The following is a 19,741-nucleotide window of genomic DNA, read 5'->3' on the forward strand; positions in this document are numbered from 1 at the left end:
CCCCCGCCCCGCAAGCTCCTTCCCTGTCCAGGGTCCCCCTTGCCCTTCTCCCCCCCACAGCTTACCTGCGGTTCCAGCGCTACTTGCTCCCAGGCCAGAAGCCCCAGCTGGGGGCAGGGTTGGGTGGGCCCACTGTTGTTGGAGCCCACCGGGCTTCCCCTGGGTCCTACTGCCCTTGGTTCCTGTCATTTTTTACAGGAACCAAAGTCAGAGAAATATTAATTTTCTACATTTTTAGGGGCCCCATGGGTCCGATAGAATGGCTTTGTGTGATACATCTGGCCCGCGGGCCATATTTTGCCCACCCCTGATCTATCAGCATCCATTTCTTCCACATTTTTTAAGTGTGAAAAGCAGTATATGCAGTTATGGAATGCCTAAATCAACACAGCATTTTAATTATAACAGTCAGGAGTGTCACCTTTTCAATGTATGATGAAAATATTGTCACTCGTCTTTCTCTTGTTCTAATATATTTACATAATCTAAGAATAAACTCATGGTCTCAAAATACCATATTTACCCAAATCGAAAACAGCTTCAAACTTAGGACAATGCCTACAATTCTTAGATTCTATACATGGAAAATTATAAATTTGTTATAATTTTCAATGTTGCAAATCTAATTAATAGAAGATCATTTTAAATTCCTCCTCCCTCCCCTCCCAATTGCTAGGGGAAAAGCAGTGGCAGAGCCAGGGGCTAGACTCCTGCTTCTTGCTCACCTCTATCTCCACCCACCCCGTTGTCTGCCCCCTGCCATGCGCTCTTCTGCCTCATGCCCCCCTGCTGACTGCCCCTCCTTACCTGCCCCTTCCCCCAGTTGCTTGACCCCTGACCTCCTATTCCTCCCTACAGCCTTGCACCCCACCCCTTTCCACTGTGCCTGTGCCTGCCTCCTATCCTTTTCCCCTCATGCCTGTGTTTGCTTCCCTTATTCCCTGCCTTTCCACCCCTTCTCTCTCCTGCAGCCTGTCCCTCATCCTTTACTCTTACTGTGCCTGTCCCTGACCCCTTCCACCTGTCCCTTGTGCCTACTCCCCACACTTCCAGTTCCCCTCTCCTTACCTTCCACTGCAGCTCTGCTCTGGCTCTGGGACAGCAAGAAGCAACAGCATCCCTGGTCTGGCCTTAGCCCAAGCCAGACAGGGAGAGGTGGCATCAGCTCCTGGAGCCAAAGCAGAAGGTAAGGGGGAAAGGAGGCAGCTGGATGGCAGGGGGCAGGTTTCCCCACCATCCTGCAGCGTCTCCCCCCACCCAAACAAGCGACTCCCCAGTTGGGGGCAGGCAACAGCTCAGTTCTGGCCCCAGAAGCCCAGGGCCAAATCTGGAGCTGACTCGCTGCCTACTCCAGGCTGGTACTTAAATCTAAGATAAGGCTTTTTTCCTGCTATTTTGTCTGGAGGAGGGGAGAGGGGAACTTGCCTTGGATTCGAGCAAATATGGTGAGAAGGACATACATTATAGATAATTGATTATAATTTTAAAAACTATAGGATAAGAAAGATTAACTAACTAAATCAGGTATGTTGTAAGAAAAGTGAAGGGACTAACCAGTTATTACACTCCTCATGCACTACAGAGCCCATTTTATAGAAACTTCCATGGTAGTCACAAGGGCATTCTGTTGGGTTGACACACAGTCCATTCTCATAAATTAGACCTAGAAAAATAGTCCAACATGAAAAGGAATTGTAAATAATCTCCACTAACAGCTGAAAGAGCATTCTTTGGCTAACTAGTGTCTAATAGTAAAGCGTCTGCACCTGTGAAATAATTAAGCTTTAGACTATTTCAAAGGATTTTTTTCATTTGTCAGAACAAAATTAATATTTAACTTAATGATTTGATCCCCAAATTGTCACTGAAGTCATTGTCAGTTGCAGGGCATTTACAGCTTTGAAAGTTATGCTACTTCATTTCAATGTTTGATGGATTTTGGTGGCTGTTGTTAAATGCCCATTTTTTATACTCTTGATGCTCGACCACATACTTCAATGTATTGTTTGCTACTTATTTTACAATTTTAATGTATATTCAAATTAATATTATTCCAGTACTGAGCCAAGGACTGAAAAATGTAAGTAGCCCACTGGAAGCTAAACAAATACAAAAACTGATTACACTTACAAACCTGTAAGATATTAGCTAGAACACTACCTTTAAGATTTACAGAGCAACACCACCCTATTCTGTCTATTTACCCTTCCAATCTAGAAGGGTAAGGAGAGTTGCATATCCTGTAAATGGCAGTAATAAATGGAGAATAAAGGTAAAATGTCTTCCAGCGTGTATACAGAGCTGACACACAGACATGCAAAGCATACATTAAGGACTCTGGCTCTCAATCATGTGATGTTATCAAAATCTTAGTTTTCATTTTAAAAGTTTCTAATCTGTTGGTTACAAGAAAGGGCTTAATAATATGAAATGAGCATAACTAATGCTGTGAAGTCTTTCCATATCTAAAGACAGCCTCAACTATAGGGATAAGTAGCAGCCACTACAGCCAGTTAGAGACCCAACATATTTCTCCTGAGAGAAAGTATTTTGTCCAGTGCCTAAATCAACATTTACAGATGTGTGTGTTCATTATTCTGGGTCAAATGATGTCAAAGTATGAGAGATAAAATGCACCATCACTTTCTCCCAGGATACCACAGAGCATGTTTGTGTCTGGCCAGAGTCCTGGGATAAGGTAGCTATGCAGTCCTTCAGGCATCCCACCATGCAGCATTCCCACTCCAACCACAGCCACTCTTGAACATGGAGCAGCCAGTCTAGTTGGAGAGACAGAACTCTACTGTCTGGAAGTGGCAGATCAGAGGTGGCCTGGGTGTGACATCCTGCAGCTGTATTGTGACACTGAGGGTTCAGCTCTCCTACTGACTGCATGAAGAGGGAGGGGAAGGAACATCTCTACCTGAAAGGGAAAGGAGGCTACTGTCCACAGTGGGCACAACGGGTTTCCTATGCAAGGGAATACCTAAAACCTCAAACTGTCTTTAATGTCTCCTGGCTCCATTAGATCCTCTCATGTCCCACATATTGATGAGGTCAAATTTAGCTATAGAATAAAAATATTTGAGAAACAAAGCTGTATTACCATCTGGACAGTAACATCCATCGACACAGGGAAGCTCACTGTCAATACATTGTGTTTTTTGCTGGCATGAAACTGGGCAACAGTTGATGCATTCATTGTAGGTGAATTGTTCATCACAGGTAATAACTGAAAAATGAAACAGGCTGAGAAATGGAAAGGCATTATGCTACCACCTCAGTGCAAGAAAATATCATGTTGCTTTCACATAGCTTCCTTTTTCCTAAATAAGTTTGAGATTTGCCCTAGTAAATTGTCCAAGTATTAATGAATATGTTTATGCTCTTTTCACAGTTGTTTATAGTTTGATCAAAAGTCCTTTGATTCCTAATATTTGAAACAGTGGTCTTATAATAAGCAAGCCAAAGAATTTCCTAAGAAAGACCTGCAATATTTCCATATGAACTAATGTTTAAGATATTCTAAAGTAATTTTTAAAAAGCATTTAACATTTTATTAATACCTTACATTTATATCAAACCATTAATAATGAAGGATTCTTAAGTAAAGACTAAATATGCATATTAATCAGACAGTGAAGTGCAACCAATGGCTATGTTGCACATAATTAAAATATGCCTATCCCTAAAGTATGTAAAAGTCTGCATACCACATTGCTGAAAGTGCATCCGCCACCTGTGAAGAGGTTTTCCTGCATGGGCACAGGCCCTGGCATATTCAGTTAATGCTCGACACCAAGTTGCATTATCAGATGCTGACCTTATACAAAATAAAAATTACCGTGACATTAGTTTCTCCCTACAGTCTTACAAATGTGTCACCAAAGCTTTACTGATTTTCTAACCCCTGTTTTGTTTTGGCAATTAACATATTCTTTTTGGTTTTATATGACTAACGTTTTGAACTACTGGGTTAGTTAAATGACCTAAAATTCTTAGGCAGATAAAGTATTCTACCTTGCTTTGGAGACTGCTGATCTACATACCTTAGTCTTCATTCTGATTTAATTTATAGCCATATAAATTAGGAACAACTCTATTTTAGATTTATAGTAGCATAAAACATTGAGAGAACTGGGTTCTTGACCTTTTTTTTTAAATTAAAAGAAATTCTCAAGAAAAAATACTAAGATGAAAGCACCAACTAAGATGAGCACCAATGCCCACTATACTTGCATAGTGACAGAAAACCTGAGGTGACCAGAGGAGAACTCAGGTGCCTTTATGTGAATGCCAGAAGCATGGGCAACAGACAGGAGGAACTGGCTCTCCTGATAGACCTCATAGGGTTGACAAAGACGCATGATTGGGTAGTGTATATCAACGGCTATAGGCTCTACAGGAAGGATTGCATTAGGAAGAAGGGAGGAGGGGTGGCCCTCTATGTGAAAGAGTTGTCCCCCTCCCTGCAGGTCAGGTTTGATAGTGGGGAGAGGTCCCTTGAGACCCTCTGGGTCAAGATAGAAGGGGGTTCAGGAGAGGGAGACCTGATGGTGGGAGTCTACTACAGGCCTCCCTCCCAGGAAAAGGAGAACAATCAGGCTTTCTCCAGGGAACTGGCTGATGTATCCTGCACTAAAGTCCTGATTGTCGTGGGTGACTTCAACTACCCTAACATCTGTTGGAGGGACCATTCAGCCAGCTCCAGCGGGTCAGCCAATTTCTTGGCAACTACTGATGACCTGTTTCTGTCACAGGTTGTCAAAGGTCCGACTAGAGGAGAAGCCACTCTGGACTTCGTGGTTACCAAAGGAGAGGACATGGCACAGGACCTGAGGATTGGTGGTACTCTGGGTGACAGTGACCTCAATCTGATTAGGTTCCCCATCCACTGGAAGGCTAGGATTTCAACTACTAGAACAGAAGTCCTAGATTTCAGAAGGGCAGACTTTAACAATTTCATGAGTCTTGTTAGAAAGGCCCTCTGCGACCACTATGTGGAAGATTTGGGGGTTCAGGAGCGATGGTGCCTCCTCAAGGGAGCAATCCTCTCTGCTCAAAAGAGGTCAATCCCATGGAGATCAAAAAGTGGGAAAGGAGCCAGGAGACCCGCTTGGCTCAACAGGGATATTAGAGAACTTTTGAAAAAGAAAAAGGACACATACAGGCAATGAAAAAAAGGATCAGCAACCAGAGAAGCTTCAGTCATATAACCAGGGTCAGCAGGTATGAGATACAAAAAGCCAAAGCATGCATGGAGATCAAGCTAGCACTCAAAGTTAACAACAAAAAGTCCTTCTACAGGTACATGGGGTACAACAAGAAAAGAAAAAAAAATTCGAGCTCCACTGTGAGACCCCTACTGAATATAGAGGGGCAGCCCACAATAGATCCCCAGGAAAAGGCAGAGATCCTAAATGCTTACTTCACATAAGTATTCCAAAAAGCTAACAGGACCTGTGCACCTGTCCAGAGGCCCAAAAAATATAGGGAAGTCAACAGACAACATGAAATCAGCCCCAAGCAGGTGAGGGTCCTCCTTAGAACAATTGGACACTTTCAAGTCCACTGGGCCAGACAACTTGCATCCAAGAGTCCTAAAAGAACTAGCTGAACTCATAGCAAGGCCTTTGGCAAAGATATTTGAAAAATTGTGGAACTTGGGAGTAGTCCCGAATGACCTGAAGAGGGCCAACATAGTACCCATCTTTAAGAAAGGAGGGATGACCCTACAAACTATGGACTGGTTAGTCTGACTTTGGTCGTAGGAAAAACTTTAGAAAAAATTGTTAAGGAGGACATAAGTCACAAGCTTGTAACTAACAGGGTATTAAGAAACAACCAGCACAGCTCTGTGGAGGGTAGATCATGCCTAACAAACCTGGTGTCCTTTTACAACCAGGTAACTAACCAGCTGGACAAGGTACATGAGGTAGACATCATTTAACTAGACTTCAGTAAGGTCTTTGAATGTGTCGCTCATGAAATTCTCTCAATTAAATTAGAGGGTACCGGCCTTGACTAGCCTATGGTGAGGTGGGTGGATAACTGGCTTAGAGGCTGGTCCCAGAGAGTTTTAGTCAATGGGACAGCCTCATCCTGGAGGGCTGTCTTCAATGGCATCCCACAGGGATCAGTGCTTGGACCTGTGCTTTGTAACATATTTATTAATGACTTGGATGAAGGGGTGGAATACTCTATGATTAAGTGTGCCAACAATACCAAGCTGTGGAGAAATGTGGGTACATCAGAGGATAGGGTAAGGACCCAAGATGACCTAGACAGCCTGGTTCTATGGGCTGATCAGAATCAGATGAGGTTCAACAGGGAAAAGTGCCAGGTAAGAAGAACCTTCAGCATAACTATAGGATAGGCAGCAACCCACTGGCTGGCACAGCATCTGAACGGAACCTGGGGGGTCACAATTGACCAGAAGATGAATATAAGCCTACAGTGCAAAGAAGTCACCAGTAGGGCAAACAAAACTCTGGTGTGCATCAGCCACTGTGTTGCCAACAGATCCAAGGAAGTGCTTCTCCTTCTCTACTCAGCATTGGCGAGGCCACAGCTGGAGTATTGTGTGCAGTTTTGGGCACCACACTTCAAGAAGGATGTGGATAAACTAAAGACGGTGCAGAGAAGAGCCACCTGCATGATCAGGGGCCTGAGGATAGGCCATATGAGACTCCAGGAACTAGCCTCGCTCAGTCTGAGTAAGAGGAGGCTGAGAGGTGACTTGATAGACACCTACAAGTATGTCAGGGGGGGAACACCAAGGTCTGAGGGGAGCAACACTTCAGGAAGACACTCCTTGGAAGGACAAGGAGCAATGGGCACAAACTAACAGAAGGAAGATTTAGACTGGACATAAGGAAGAACTTCTTCTCCGTAAGGGTAACTAGAACCTGGACCACACTCCCAGCAGAAGTAGTGCAGTCACCATCCTTAGAGGTGTTCAAGAGGAGGCTGGATAAGCACCTCGTTGAGCTAGTTTGAGCTCATTAACTTCCTGCCTACAGCAGAGGACCAGACTTGATGATCTTCCAGGTCCCTTCTGGTCCATTGATTCTATGATTCTAAAGTTGGAAAAAAGCATTATGGCTGCCATTACTGTGCTTGGAATCATATAAAACACAGAAGAGTGTCTTTCTCCACACAATCTTATATTTTCATGGAATCATAGAAAAGTAGGGCTGGAAGGGACCTCAGGATCATCCCCATATAAGTCATCCTAATGAAGCATGTACCAGGGAACTCTAGTCCTGTTAGTAAGGAGTTGATGGGCATGAGAAAATTATGAGGTCCCTTTAAGGGCCAAACCTTTGGGGCCCAGAGGGGCAAGAACTTGGACAGGGGCATCTCTGCTACAGCAACAGGTAGAACCTACTGAAGAGAAGAATTCAACTCAGTGGAGGAGGCAAGGGAAGAACTGTAGTAGTGGTGCCACCTGCTAATAAAGGAGAAAAGCTGCCTAAGAATACACTGCCCAGAAGCTGAGCTCCAGACTAAGAATGAACCACAGCCTGCTAACTGGTGCAGAAGCTGTTGGTGGGGGAGAAACTGATCCAGGATGTTGGCCTGCCACTGGCAGAGCTAGCTGAAGCTAAACAAGGCTATAAAGTAGATAACAAGGAACCCCTGTGCCAGAGGTGCAAGGCAGGGAGCAGCTGACCAGTAGGGGTGGAGCTGGGCCAGCATATAAACTTACCCAGGAAAGAAGAAATATTCAGCCTGGAGTATCAGGGAGAAGCAGCATTCTGGCAGAGTGGGTAAATTCTGGCCCAGAGAAGATGCCCCAGGGATAGGTGAAGCTGTTAGTCCAGATAGGTTAAAAGTTTTAAAGGCTACTTCTGTTCTCCCAGTAGGGTACATTTTGGACTTGTCTCTCTTGGTGGTCAGAAGTTTCCTGAATTTTACTGAAGGTTTGGGACTGGTATAAAAGGCATTGTGGAGGCCACACAGTACAGTGCCTGGGGCATTCTCCATCTTTAACCCTGAATGGAGCAGGGGTGCAAAGAAGGTTGAATCCAAGAAGCGGAGGCTAGAAATAGTGAGCTAAGGCCAAGTGTTACAGCCAAAGACAAGAGGGCTGAAATCTGGCCAGTGGGGCTGAAGCCCAGCGGAGGTCTGAAGCTGAGATAGGGGCTAAGGACCTGAATAGGCAGAAAATATCATCTGGGCTGGAAGTCTCCACCAATGGAGTTTGAGTAACATCTGTGAGGCATGGGCATGGCTATTGGGGGAGGCTGGAGGTCACAATAAGCATTAGCAGGCCACAACTGGTGCCACTGGGGCACAAGACTCATTACTTAAGTTATGCAAGGGCCTGAAGAATGATATAGGGGAGCATGCATTTAACGCCAATTGGCCTAAAACAGAAAGACAAGCACCAGGAGAAAAAGTGGCACCAAAAGTCTCACCCCAATCCCAGAAGGCACTCACCTTACCTTTATAATAACATTCCATCCAGGCTTGGCAGACTGAGTTAGGTGGTAGCTTGGGGAGACCAAGTGAGACTAGATGGGGAAGGGTAGTTCAGCCAACAGTAAGTGCCATACCACTCTCTTCCCCTCTCCCCTTTCCCCTATCTCCCCCAAGCAGATCTTGCTATAAAATATTTGTCTAACCTATTCTTAAAATGTCATGAACAACCCACATGCACAACTACTAGACACGGTGCCTGAATACTCCAACTTGCCACAGGAAAAGCAGGGGGATGAGGGCATTTTTAAACTACAGTCAGAAGCAGTCCACACAAAACTGCTTAGTGGATGGCCAGAAGACAGCCTAATCTTTAAGCACTGTAGATAAGTTAACTATTCATCTTCTTACTTTGTAAGATTCACTTACAGTTTCTAGAAGTTTTTACTTGTTTGCCATGCTGTAATCCTGCATCACAAGAACAGAACATGCTAATGATTGGATATTTTTAGCACCAAAATGCATACCAGTCTAGGACAGGTAAATTAAGTAATTTAAAACCAACTGAAAGTAACTGAAACTAATTCTTTCCTCACTTGACGCCAAAGAAAGTGGGACTATCTCCAGTGAACACTGTGATGGTTTGTAAATGTAAAAGCAGGATAAATGAGAAGAGAATCTGGCCTATTTTATTTTAGTACAAAAATTATTAGAGACAATGTTAAAAATAAAAAAGGCAAGTATTACATCTCCTAAGCTTGGAAAAATGTTTTCCAGATGGAAGGAAAATGTTTTTTCTACTAGCTTTTGACTTACCAGGGGAAAAAAAGCTTACTTACATGCAGAGGTCATTGGTGCAACTGGCCATGAAAGGAAGAGGACTCACATAGTCATGACACTGTTCAAACGGGGGCCACAACAGTGTATTGCATAAAGCATAGACCTTCTAAAAAAAAAAAAAAAAAAAAAAAAAAAAAGATAACCGTTGTGAACAAAATGTTTTCTTTTTTTTTTTTAAATAAGTGTAATCAATACAGCACATGGTGCAAAGATACTGTTTCCTAGGGTTGTGCAAAATTTCGGCAGCTGTTTTGTTTTGGAGGTATTTCAGACTGTTTCGACACCTGAAACACTGAATCCGAATCAGAACAGAAGGCTCAGAAACAGCTGCAAAACGAAACAAGGCATCTGAAGTGTTTCAAAAATGTTTCAGAAAATTTCAGAGTTTTGGAGCTGGGCTTACAGGTAAACAGCTATACGCTGCTGCTCTGCCACATGACTCGACTCCACAGGGAGCAGAGATCCATGCCAGGGGTCTCCTTGCTGCCACTGCCCGCTCTGCGCTGCCCTGGAGATGTGGGGCTGCACGGGGTGGGCAGTGGAGGGGAGGAGACCCCGGCACAGATCTCTGCCCCCTGCGGAGCTGAGTCACGCGACAGTGCAGTACTAGTCCAGGAAACATCATATCCTCTCAACAACTGAAAGCAGTTTCCAGAAGTATGTTGTTCTCCAGCCTAGTGCCATCAGTGTTGACTCCTCAGAGCTTTCTGCTGGTGTTTATATAATTGGATGTGGACCGAAGTGGAGTTGAGTCAGCATTCTCAAGTTTGGAATTAGAATTATCCATACCAGAATACTTTTTCATTTATAAAACTAGGCGGTTCTAGCCAACTGCCTGTACTACCGGAAAATGCTTCCACAAACTTTAAACATTGGCCTATCCTGAAAAAAGTCTTTGAAAACCTCCCTGCCTGAATTAAGACAATGAGCAATCTTCTCCAAATATTTGTATTTGTTTTGATCTTAAACTGAATAATATAGTGCTAGCCCCTTGCATATTAGTGAAGAAACCAGTTTTTCTTTAACTGTGTTTTTGTGTGTTGTGCCACACTATCTGCACCTCCACTTTCGAAATCCCAGATAGACCCATGCACATGCATGCACACATCTATTGTGACCTTTTTTTAAGATCTCCCTCCTTGTGTTTTGAAGACTCTGTGTTCTCTTCTTTAAATTAAACAATCCAAGTTCTTCCCACTTTTCCTCATATTTCGTGTTTTCTAGACCGCAAATCTTTTCTTCTTCTTTTCTTTCCTGCTCTCCTTTAGGCTCTTTCTAATTTGTCCACATCTTTCTTGAAGTACAATACCCAAAAGTGGACATGGTACTATGGATGAGGCCTCACCAGTGCCAAATAGAGTGAACAAATCACTTCCTGAGACTTGCATACTATATTCTTGTTAATACATCCTAGTTTAGTCGTATTCAGTTTATAGTCCATGATAACCCCCCAGATCCTTTTACTCCAGTACTGCAGTCTAGCCAGTCATTCCCTTTTTTTTGTATTTGTTCATTTCATCAATTCCTTCTTAGGTGGTACTGCCAATTGACCTTTAAAAGGAACCAACTGGTAGAATGGGGAAGGCAAAAAGGGTAAAAAACTAATCCATCAATGCTGCCACTTACTGATTAGCCTTCATTTGTTTTCTGAAATTTTCAGGAAAGGGAAGGAAGTTTTGCAAAAGGAGAGACTTAGAACTGTACCCCTTTTTAGTACATTTCACTGATAGAACTTTGGGCTTAAGGATGTTTCTATACATGCTCTGGGGGTGGGGGGTAGGGTGCTTTAATTAGACCCTCTCAGAGAGCCACTCCAATTACAGTGCTGCAGCATCAAAGTGGCAGCAGGGATGCTTTAACCAAAGGTCACTGAACAAGGTTTAACTAAAGTGTCCCTGCTGCTATTTTGAAGTGCAGGGACACTGATACACAATATGCAGAGGCTGGCTAGACTGTGCTAATTAGGCTGAAGTATGTATAATTACACCACATCAGAGCAGCCTCCTGGCATGTCTACAGGCATGCTAACGTTCTGCCCCCTCCCTCCTTCCCCTCCTCCTGCCATCTTGATTACAGAGATGACATACTTGGTCCCTCCAAAATAAAAAAATCTTTAATCTGATTAAAACATTGGAACCAGATATAGAGGATTTCACTCCATATATGCCAGAAGATTTAAAGACCAAATAAGAAACTTTAAAGAAAAAGTAGATGAAAAAAGAACAAGGAAAACCCCACTCCATCAACCATTCTAATCCCTTTTCCAGACATGCATGCATCTTTGAAGAGGAAGGGAAGAAAAGAGGATGTGAGAAATATCTTCTTCCACAAACCCAATCTTCCTCTCTATACCTACCTTCACAGAAATAAAGGAAGAGAATCTTGTCAAAGCTCTTGTAAGCTATGAGAGACAGATCTTTAAATACACAAGCCTAAAAACTGCATCCCTTAAGAAACACAAAGTCCTCCAGGCAGTTAGTGCTACAATGATATGCTGTAGTGATCAGCTTGCAGGAATAACAACTTCGGAAGCAGGGTACTCCTGCTTCACAGTCTCTTTTGAAGCCTACCTTCCAGATTGCCTTAAGACATCTGCCTTTGTTCAAAAACATTCTTACAACAAAGGTCAAATTGAGCAGCACCTCCAGTTTGGGCCTTATAAGAATTACAAGCTAAGTTAATTGTCATCATTCATTTTGATCCAAACCTGCAAAGAGACTTGGCTTTGCATCAGACAGGGTGGCTCATAGTTAAAAGAGTCCTCCTCTTTGGGAGCACCTTGTGGAGAATTTTCCCTCCAGCTCTCAACAAATTCTACGATGTCTTCCGTCAATTTTCCTTTAGAATAAAAGAAAAAATGCGCACAAATATCAATGCTGTAATCTGACAAAACATCAATAACTACATTTCTATAGCACCTTCCATCTAGCTACCACAATGTTCTTAATAACCATATCGGGGGGTGACTGGAAGTTAAAGAGTTAGTAATAACTGACCAGCTACGTTCCTACAGCTCTGAGATGCAACATACTGTCAGATGACCCCTTGAAGACTACCTGCTTCCTATAAATGCCTAGAAGAGTGCGCTTAGAAGGAATATTGTAGGGAGGGGCAGCTACAATGTCATTATCAGGCTGGTAGCCTGGAAACTGAGAATGATAAGGAGCTCTATTGTCAATGCACGGACTTTAAATGGCTAAAGCAGTGTTTCCCAAAATTTTGATATCTTGATACACGCTTTTTTCCTGGATTAAAATTGGCTCTGCACTTAACCCTTACACCCGAGAAGAGGCATGTATGTGTGCATATTTTTTTTCAAAACAAATAACATATGCCATTCCCCTGCCAAAGGAAATCATACCAGTCTGAGATATACTCTTTAAAAACATCTTTTTCCTGAATTTCATGGTACCCCAGCTGAAAATCAGAGAGACATTTCTAAATTCAAAAAAGATGTAGAGGAAAAGCTTTGAAGCCAAAAAAAAAAGAAAATTACTGATCTAACTGGTTCCACCTCCCCTTGCTGTGCCCTGCTCTTTTCACTGTCTGCCCTGCTGCAACCCCCACCAACCCCTGATCTATACTTCAGGGAACAAGGGCAAACCCCACTGCTAAGGCTGCTCCTGCAGGGTTTTGCATGCCAATAACTACCACCATGGCCCCTCATGCCAGCCATGGGAGCATAAGAGGAACAGAGGGGAAGAACTGAGCTGATAAGTGTTGCTGTGTCTGTGGGTGCTTGGACACGTGACACCATTACCATGTACACAAGATGAAAATGTCACTGTGTGGCTTAGTGGCATCACACTGTACATGTGCAAGAGTTTGGGATGTTTAAAATAAGTTTTTATCATTGCAAAACTAAACTACTTCGGGATGTAATTTAGTTGCAATGTTGCAAATTGCAACGATGCAGCTGTCAGCTTGCCCCCTCCCCACCTCGGCTGCAGTCCGCAGGGGAAAAAAAAAAAAAAGGATCCGGCCCCTCAAAAGTTCTGCCTTAATCAGGCTTCTGCGGCTGGAAGGACACCTGGGGCCACCCAGGAACAACCTGGCTTTCCCCTGGGGCAGTGCAGGAAAGTGGCAGGAGGGCAGCTGGGTTTGCTGGCAGTTGGAGAAAGTGGCAGGGGTGGTACACAGGGCACTGGAAGCCTAGGTAAGCTTCTAGGTGGCCAGGTACTGCCCCAGCTCAGAAGAGCCCAATCCAATGCTTCGCCAAGCCCACCCAGGCTTCCAGTGCCCTGTGCACCATCCCTACCACCTTCTCCAGCTGCCAACAAACCCAGCCGGCCCTCCTGCCACATCCCCACACTGGCCCAGGGGCAAGCTGGGTGTGCTGGCAGCCAGAGAAGGCAGGAGGGATGGTGCACGGGGCACTGGAAGCCCGGGCAGGCTTGGGAAAGCATTGGAGCATGCGCCTCTGAGCTGGGGCAGCACTCAGAGAGCTAGAAGCCCACTTGGGCAGCCCCGCACCCCATGCACCATCCTTGCTACCTTGTCCGGCCACCAGCAAACCCAGCCACCCTCGTGCCACCTCCCTGCACTTCCCTAGGGGCAACAAGTCCATTCCTGGGTGGCCCCAGACATCCTGACAGCTGCAGGAGCCTGCTGAAGGCAGAAGCAGTGAGAGACCCAATCCTTTCTTCTTCCCTCCCCACCCCCACAATCAAGCCTGCCCTCCTCTCCTCTTGCTAAGACTCCTATTTCCACTTACTGAAAGGAACACTATTAGAAGTAAAAACACATTTACCTTTTAAGTTTCTAAAACCTGAAGTACAAATACAGTTCCAGGATGGTCCCTGACCCAAATGTTTAGTGTATTTTAAAAGAGATTCCAGCCATAGAAATTATACTGAGCACAACCATTTTTACTATGGATAATGCCTGGCAGAAGTGTTATGATATTTTATTTCAAATTCAGATTCAATTAAGATTACCATAATGTCTCCACTAACTGAAGACAACTTTTAACCATGAAAACTTAAAATGAAGTAAATCTATAGTACAGCATAACAAGAATTTTAAATACTCACCATAACTAGTCACAAAATCATCCTGCAAGACAGCATTATTGTTTCCACACAGCCCATGTGTTTTACTCAAATAGTCTGGAGTCATTTTAATATAGACAGCAGATATACCATCCCAAGCCAGAGTGAATGCATACTGATGTCTAACTAGGATATACCCAGCTAGTTTTTGGATGTGCACATTTCCTATAACTTGGGGTAATTTTACTCTGCAAAACAAGCAGAATTAAAGACAAACAAGCAAAGACATTTCATATAGAAATTACAATTTATTAATTTAATGATTTTGCTATTTTTAGGAAACCTGTGCTCCAAGTTACACTGACATTAGCTTCGATTGAGTTACTTCATATATTAATAGGTTTGTAGGTAACAGCAGAATTTAATCCCTTGTATTCAAAACAAAAACGTTCTGCATTCATGTCTTTAATGCCACAGTGTAATTAAAATGTCATTCTCCAAGGAACTACTCCATAAACTGACCAGCTACCTTCCTATAGCACTGAGATGCAACATACTGTCAGATGACCCCTTGAAGACAACCTGCTTCCTAGTGCACTTGGAGGGAATATTATAGGGAGCGGCAGCTACAATGTCATTATCAGTCTGGTAGCCTGAAAACTGAGAATGAAAAGGAATTCTACTGTCAATGCAAGGACTTTAAATGGCTAAGGCAGTGTTTCCCAAAATGTTGATATCTTGATACACACTTTTTTTTCTGAAATAAAATTGGCAGCACACTTAACTGCTGGAATATTTCTAACTCTAGGAATATTTCTAAAAATACGCTCTGCCTATTTTTCTTTTAGATGCTAATAAGTGATATTGCTTATATCTATGTTTGTCAAAATGATACAATGAAAATGAATTAAATCTAAAAATACTGTATAGCACGGTGAATGTAAATGTAATTACCCAAGTCCTCTGTAGGTGACCTCACTGCTCAACTTTATTTCTTCATCTCCAGAAAAGAATAAGCTAACGGACCTTTTGCAAGAATATGGAGAACTTTGACATTCCGGGTCATTATGAACCTGCCAAATTATTGGAGGAAAAATAAGCTTTCAGTAACGGTCTCAATATTTTCCATTGGTGCCCAAATAATATCCCACAAGCACAATCAAGAGGTGAGAGAAGTAAGAGAATAGTGTAGTCTTCATGGGCATTTATACACAGACGTTTTCATCCCACGATGCGTCTACATGCAAGCTGATGCAAACTGCACTACACCGCATGCAGTTGTATAAGTGGCAAAATGCACATCAGCACGCAGAAAATCGCGGCGGTGCACTTTTGAATTACAGCACCTCTAATGTGTTTTAGTTCAAAAGCATGCCACTATGATTTTCTCAGTGCTGGTGCACATTTCACCACTTAAACAACATCATGCACCACAGCACTGGGTCCTTTTAAAGCACCCACTGCTATGGTGCATGCATGTGTACAAATGCCCCTAGTCTCCAGGTCTTGGGTTTCTGCACGCCTGCTAAGAGTAACGCTACCTTGCATAAAGAGGAAGTGCTTCTATGTGCAATCAAGCTAGAATTAAATCGTCCTATGTGACCATCTATTTGTATCAGACAGTAATCAATATACTTTTGATAGCACCAATATAGTGTTCAATATACAGAACAGTTTTGTTAGGCATGGTGAACCAGAGGATGTTCAGGTTTCAGTCTGATTACTTATCTGAAATATCCAAATCTTCCTCATTCCCCTTCCTCTGACAAGTTTTGGCTTCCCACTAACTGACTAAAATACTTTTTAGGGAAGGGACTTCCTCCACCTGAGGAAAGGCACTTGGTACTTCAAAGCTTTTCCACCAGCTCTCCCAACTGTACAATTGGTTCAATAAAAGATATAACAAAATAATCTTGCTTCTTGTATATGTCCTGAACCATCATGACTATAATATTCCAACTCTAAACTAAATATATATTAAAATAATAAATCTCATATAAAAGATTGTATTTGAAATAATTAGGGACATAATTAATAATTTTGTGGATTTTGCAGAATCAGCGAAATAAGACAATGCCTGCAAAATCCACAAAATCAAAAAAACAAAACCAAGCTAACTTACTAAAAATAAAATGCTGGAGCCCCGTAGTTTCATAATAAAGACATGTATTTTTGAAAAAGTAATCCATGTTGGAACCAGTAGTTGTCATAGCCACTGCAGCATGGCCTCGCAGTCTGCTGGGGAAGAAGGGGGTGGGGAGAAGGAGGGGGAGCTGCCAGCACAAGAAGGAGCACCCAAGATGACAGTTGCCCCCTCTGTCCCTCACCGCTGACTGGCTGAGAGGGTTGCCTGTTATGAAGCCCCACCCCTCTCTGCCAATCAGTGGCAAGGGGCAAGGCCACAAGACAGACAACCCTCTCAGCCAATCAGCAGTGAGGGGCAGGGTGGCATGACAGCCAGTCTTTAGGCCATTCAGCAGTGAGGGGTGGGGCCACTGGGCCCCCTTGGCCAGTCAGAGGCATAGGGGGGCTCTGCCACAATAAGACTGAAAAAATGGTGGCTATGCTGTGATTGACCTAAGAAATCACCCGTCTGCTGCCTTGATTTCAGTAGGTCCCTAGAAATAATACATTCAGTAGAACCATTTTTAACAAATGGCAAATGATGGCTCAGCTTCTTGAGAGTTTCAGTAGTGGCTTGGGGTTGTGAAAAATGTGTTTATATCCAACATCAACTACTTTTTCAAAAATACATGGCTTTATTATGTAACTATGGTGCTTGGAAACTCCAATGAGAGGCAGGAACCCTTAATATACATAGAATGTAAAATGTTCACACATCTGGTATCACTTGATCCGATTTCAAGAGCGATTTCAAGAGCAACCTTCCATTGCATTTAGGAATTGTAGGTGCTAAACAAATCACAGACCTGGCCCATGATTTTAATGCAATTCTCTAACCATGTAGCTTTTCTATATATCATTTTACCATTGTAAACTCATCAGTTATGAGTATGTCCAATCACTGCATGAAGTGAACTTAAAAAATGCAGTCACCAACCTGTATTGAAAAACTCTGTTCATCTAATTCATTCCGTCTCACAAGTACATATGTGGACATCCCAGAGAAATAATAGTAGAGTCCATCAAAGGTTTCAAAATGGTATTGACCCCATGTTCGACATATGTGATCTCTTTCAGCACCTGTGTTATACACTAAACAGACAAAAAAGATAATATGAAAACAAATAATGTTTTTGGACTGAAAAACTAAATGCCAAGGCACATGATGCATTTGTCTTTAGGATTACAGTCCTGCAGAATTGAGGAAGTAGGACACTTCCAACACTTAAAACGTATCTCAATCAAACTCATGGGAAGCAGAATAGCAAGATGTAACATAGTCATGTTAACTCTTGGTCTCTTACAAACCACATCTGGACAATGGTGCATTGTAACAGGTTTTTTCTACATACCTGTTTGGCATCTTGATCCAGTTGCATTAAATCGACTACAGTCACAGAGCTCTCTTTGTACACACTCACCTCCATTGAAACATGTAAACGAATCTAAGTGAAAAAACAAGACATATTAAAAAACTAATTGTGAGCTCTGAAGATGGTATGAGCTCACATCTTTCAACCTAAAGAATATCTTGCTCTTACAGGAATAAATTGCCAGAATACAACCCTCGGTGAAGAACAGTAGCCAAATTAACAGCAAACTACATTAAAATAAGGGGAGACCAAATTCGCTAAGGAAAATCTCCATTCTGGTAAAAGAGTACATGACCCTCTCTGCATATGCAAGTAAAGGTGAGACTGGATTTAATGCATGATCCACACAATGCATGATTTCACACGCCTCCAAGCCTTGGGTATTAGCAAATTATCAAACTCCTTACACTGAGCATGCTCAGACTTATCACCTAGGCCCATTACATCACAGCAGGTGAAGAGCTCACTCCTTTCTCAAAGGTTCTTAGTCTGGGGCAACTACAAATGCTCAAAACTAGAACTGTGGACTCAAAATGCACCAAAACTTTCACTCCTAACATGGGAATCAGTGGTGATCCCCAGGGCTTGGGGATTTCATGCTGGGCAAGGTGCACCCCTGCAGCTGGAAGCCCTGTCAGCTGATAATACAATGTGTTGTAAACAGAAATATCTAGCATGCAAGCACAATGAATCTACAAACCAAAAAACCAGAAAGCAGGAAAAAAAAGAAGCAAGTAATTTGTAAGGATGGTTTTATTTACTAAGAACAGATGACTACCAAATATTTTGGACAATTTTAAATGTATTATACATTATGCACAGGGAAAAATATCAAATTAATTTGTAAAAAAGTATCAAATTAAAAGTATCAAATTAATTTGTATGAGTGGTTGCTTGAAAATGAGGAGGTCCATATTTCACTGGAATTATGCACCATATTCTTCTACACCATGAGTGGGCAAAATGCGGCCTGGGGGCCGGATGCAGCCTGCCAAACCATTCTATCCGGCCCACGGGGCCCCTAAAAAATGTAGAAAATTAATATTTATCTGCCCCTGGCTGCCTGTCATGTGGCCCTCAATGGCTTGCCAAAAACTCAGTAAGCAGCCCTCCATCCAAAATAATTGCCAGCCCCTGCTCTATAAAGACTGTTCATGCATGAAATGTCAAATCACAAACAATAATGTACACACTAGACTCATGCTTTATCTGGATAACTTTCAGGATTTTGAAAAAATCTATTAATTAAAATTGGAACTTTTATAACTTTTCTAGGTATTAATGAAACGATCCAATCCTGAAAATCTCCATGCACTAGTAATACCATTGGTTTCAGTATGACTGGTCTTCTGAATGAAACTTTCCAGGATTAGAGTCGATGTTTCATGATGCCATGGATTATGGTTCATGGATTAAGATTTATTTCAACTATTTGCATCCACTGCAGTTTACAGGAAAATACAAGAATACCATAAGCAGATTCTAGATTATTTTACTAGAAAGCTTGAATATTTTTTTTCTGCAGTCTAATTTTAATATCACTGATCAAAGTGTTTTAACAAGTAAAGACATTCAAAGGATGCATTCTTACCGTCTTGTGGTAACTGTCATTAGCTTGGGAGTAAGGTACAGACCACAGCAAAAGCAACATATAAATAGATTCCATTTCAAAGGCTACTTTTTCTTTCTGATTTCCCATAAAGAAGTTAATATTATTGATGCTATTCATTCCGTCATATTCCAACGGTTGCTATAGCAGATGTCCAGCTTGTTATGATAGCCCGCAAGACTTTTAACACATTATTATAGTAGCAGAAAGAGAGCCATATATTTCTTCCTCCTAACTTTAAGTTCCACTAAAATATTCTGAAATAAACTTGCAAATCGAAGAGTATTCTCTGAGAGTGCTGCAGCCAAAAAACCCAACAGTAGCTTTTTTCATTCAATAGAAATCAAATATTTTCAATCTTAGCAAAAAAAAATGCTATA

At 42.4% G+C, this 19,741-nt stretch overlaps 1 protein-coding gene across 1 annotated transcript in view; it reads right to left on the minus strand.

Annotated features, from left to right (window-relative positions):
• OTOG (otogelin) overlaps positions 1 to 19,481 on the minus strand; it is a 170,557-nt gene extending 151,076 nt beyond the window's left edge. The window contains exons 1-11 of the mRNA XM_006024882.1: positions 19,344 to 19,481; positions 17,934 to 17,979; positions 17,732 to 17,824; positions 17,317 to 17,471; positions 15,210 to 15,328; positions 14,298 to 14,503; positions 11,972 to 12,102; positions 9,264 to 9,370; positions 3,714 to 3,823; positions 3,107 to 3,232; positions 1,555 to 1,663 (exon numbers count right to left, since the gene is read on the minus strand). Of these exons, the coding sequence (XP_006024944.1) occupies positions 1,555 to 1,663; positions 3,107 to 3,232; positions 3,714 to 3,823; positions 9,264 to 9,370; positions 11,972 to 12,102; positions 14,298 to 14,503; positions 15,210 to 15,328; positions 17,317 to 17,471; positions 17,732 to 17,824; positions 17,934 to 17,979; positions 19,344 to 19,481 (1,340 nt within the window). The remainder of the gene's footprint in view (positions 1 to 1,554; positions 1,664 to 3,106; positions 3,233 to 3,713; positions 3,824 to 9,263; positions 9,371 to 11,971; positions 12,103 to 14,297; positions 14,504 to 15,209; positions 15,329 to 17,316; positions 17,472 to 17,731; positions 17,825 to 17,933; positions 17,980 to 19,343) is intronic.
• Between the last annotated feature and the right edge of the window lie 260 nt (positions 19,482 to 19,741).

This window comes from Alligator sinensis, unplaced genomic scaffold (assembly GCF_000455745.1).
Source record: "Alligator sinensis unplaced genomic scaffold, ASM45574v1 scaffold447_1, whole genome shotgun sequence".
In the NCBI taxonomy this organism is placed as follows: Eukaryota; Metazoa; Chordata; order Crocodylia; family Alligatoridae; genus Alligator; species Alligator sinensis.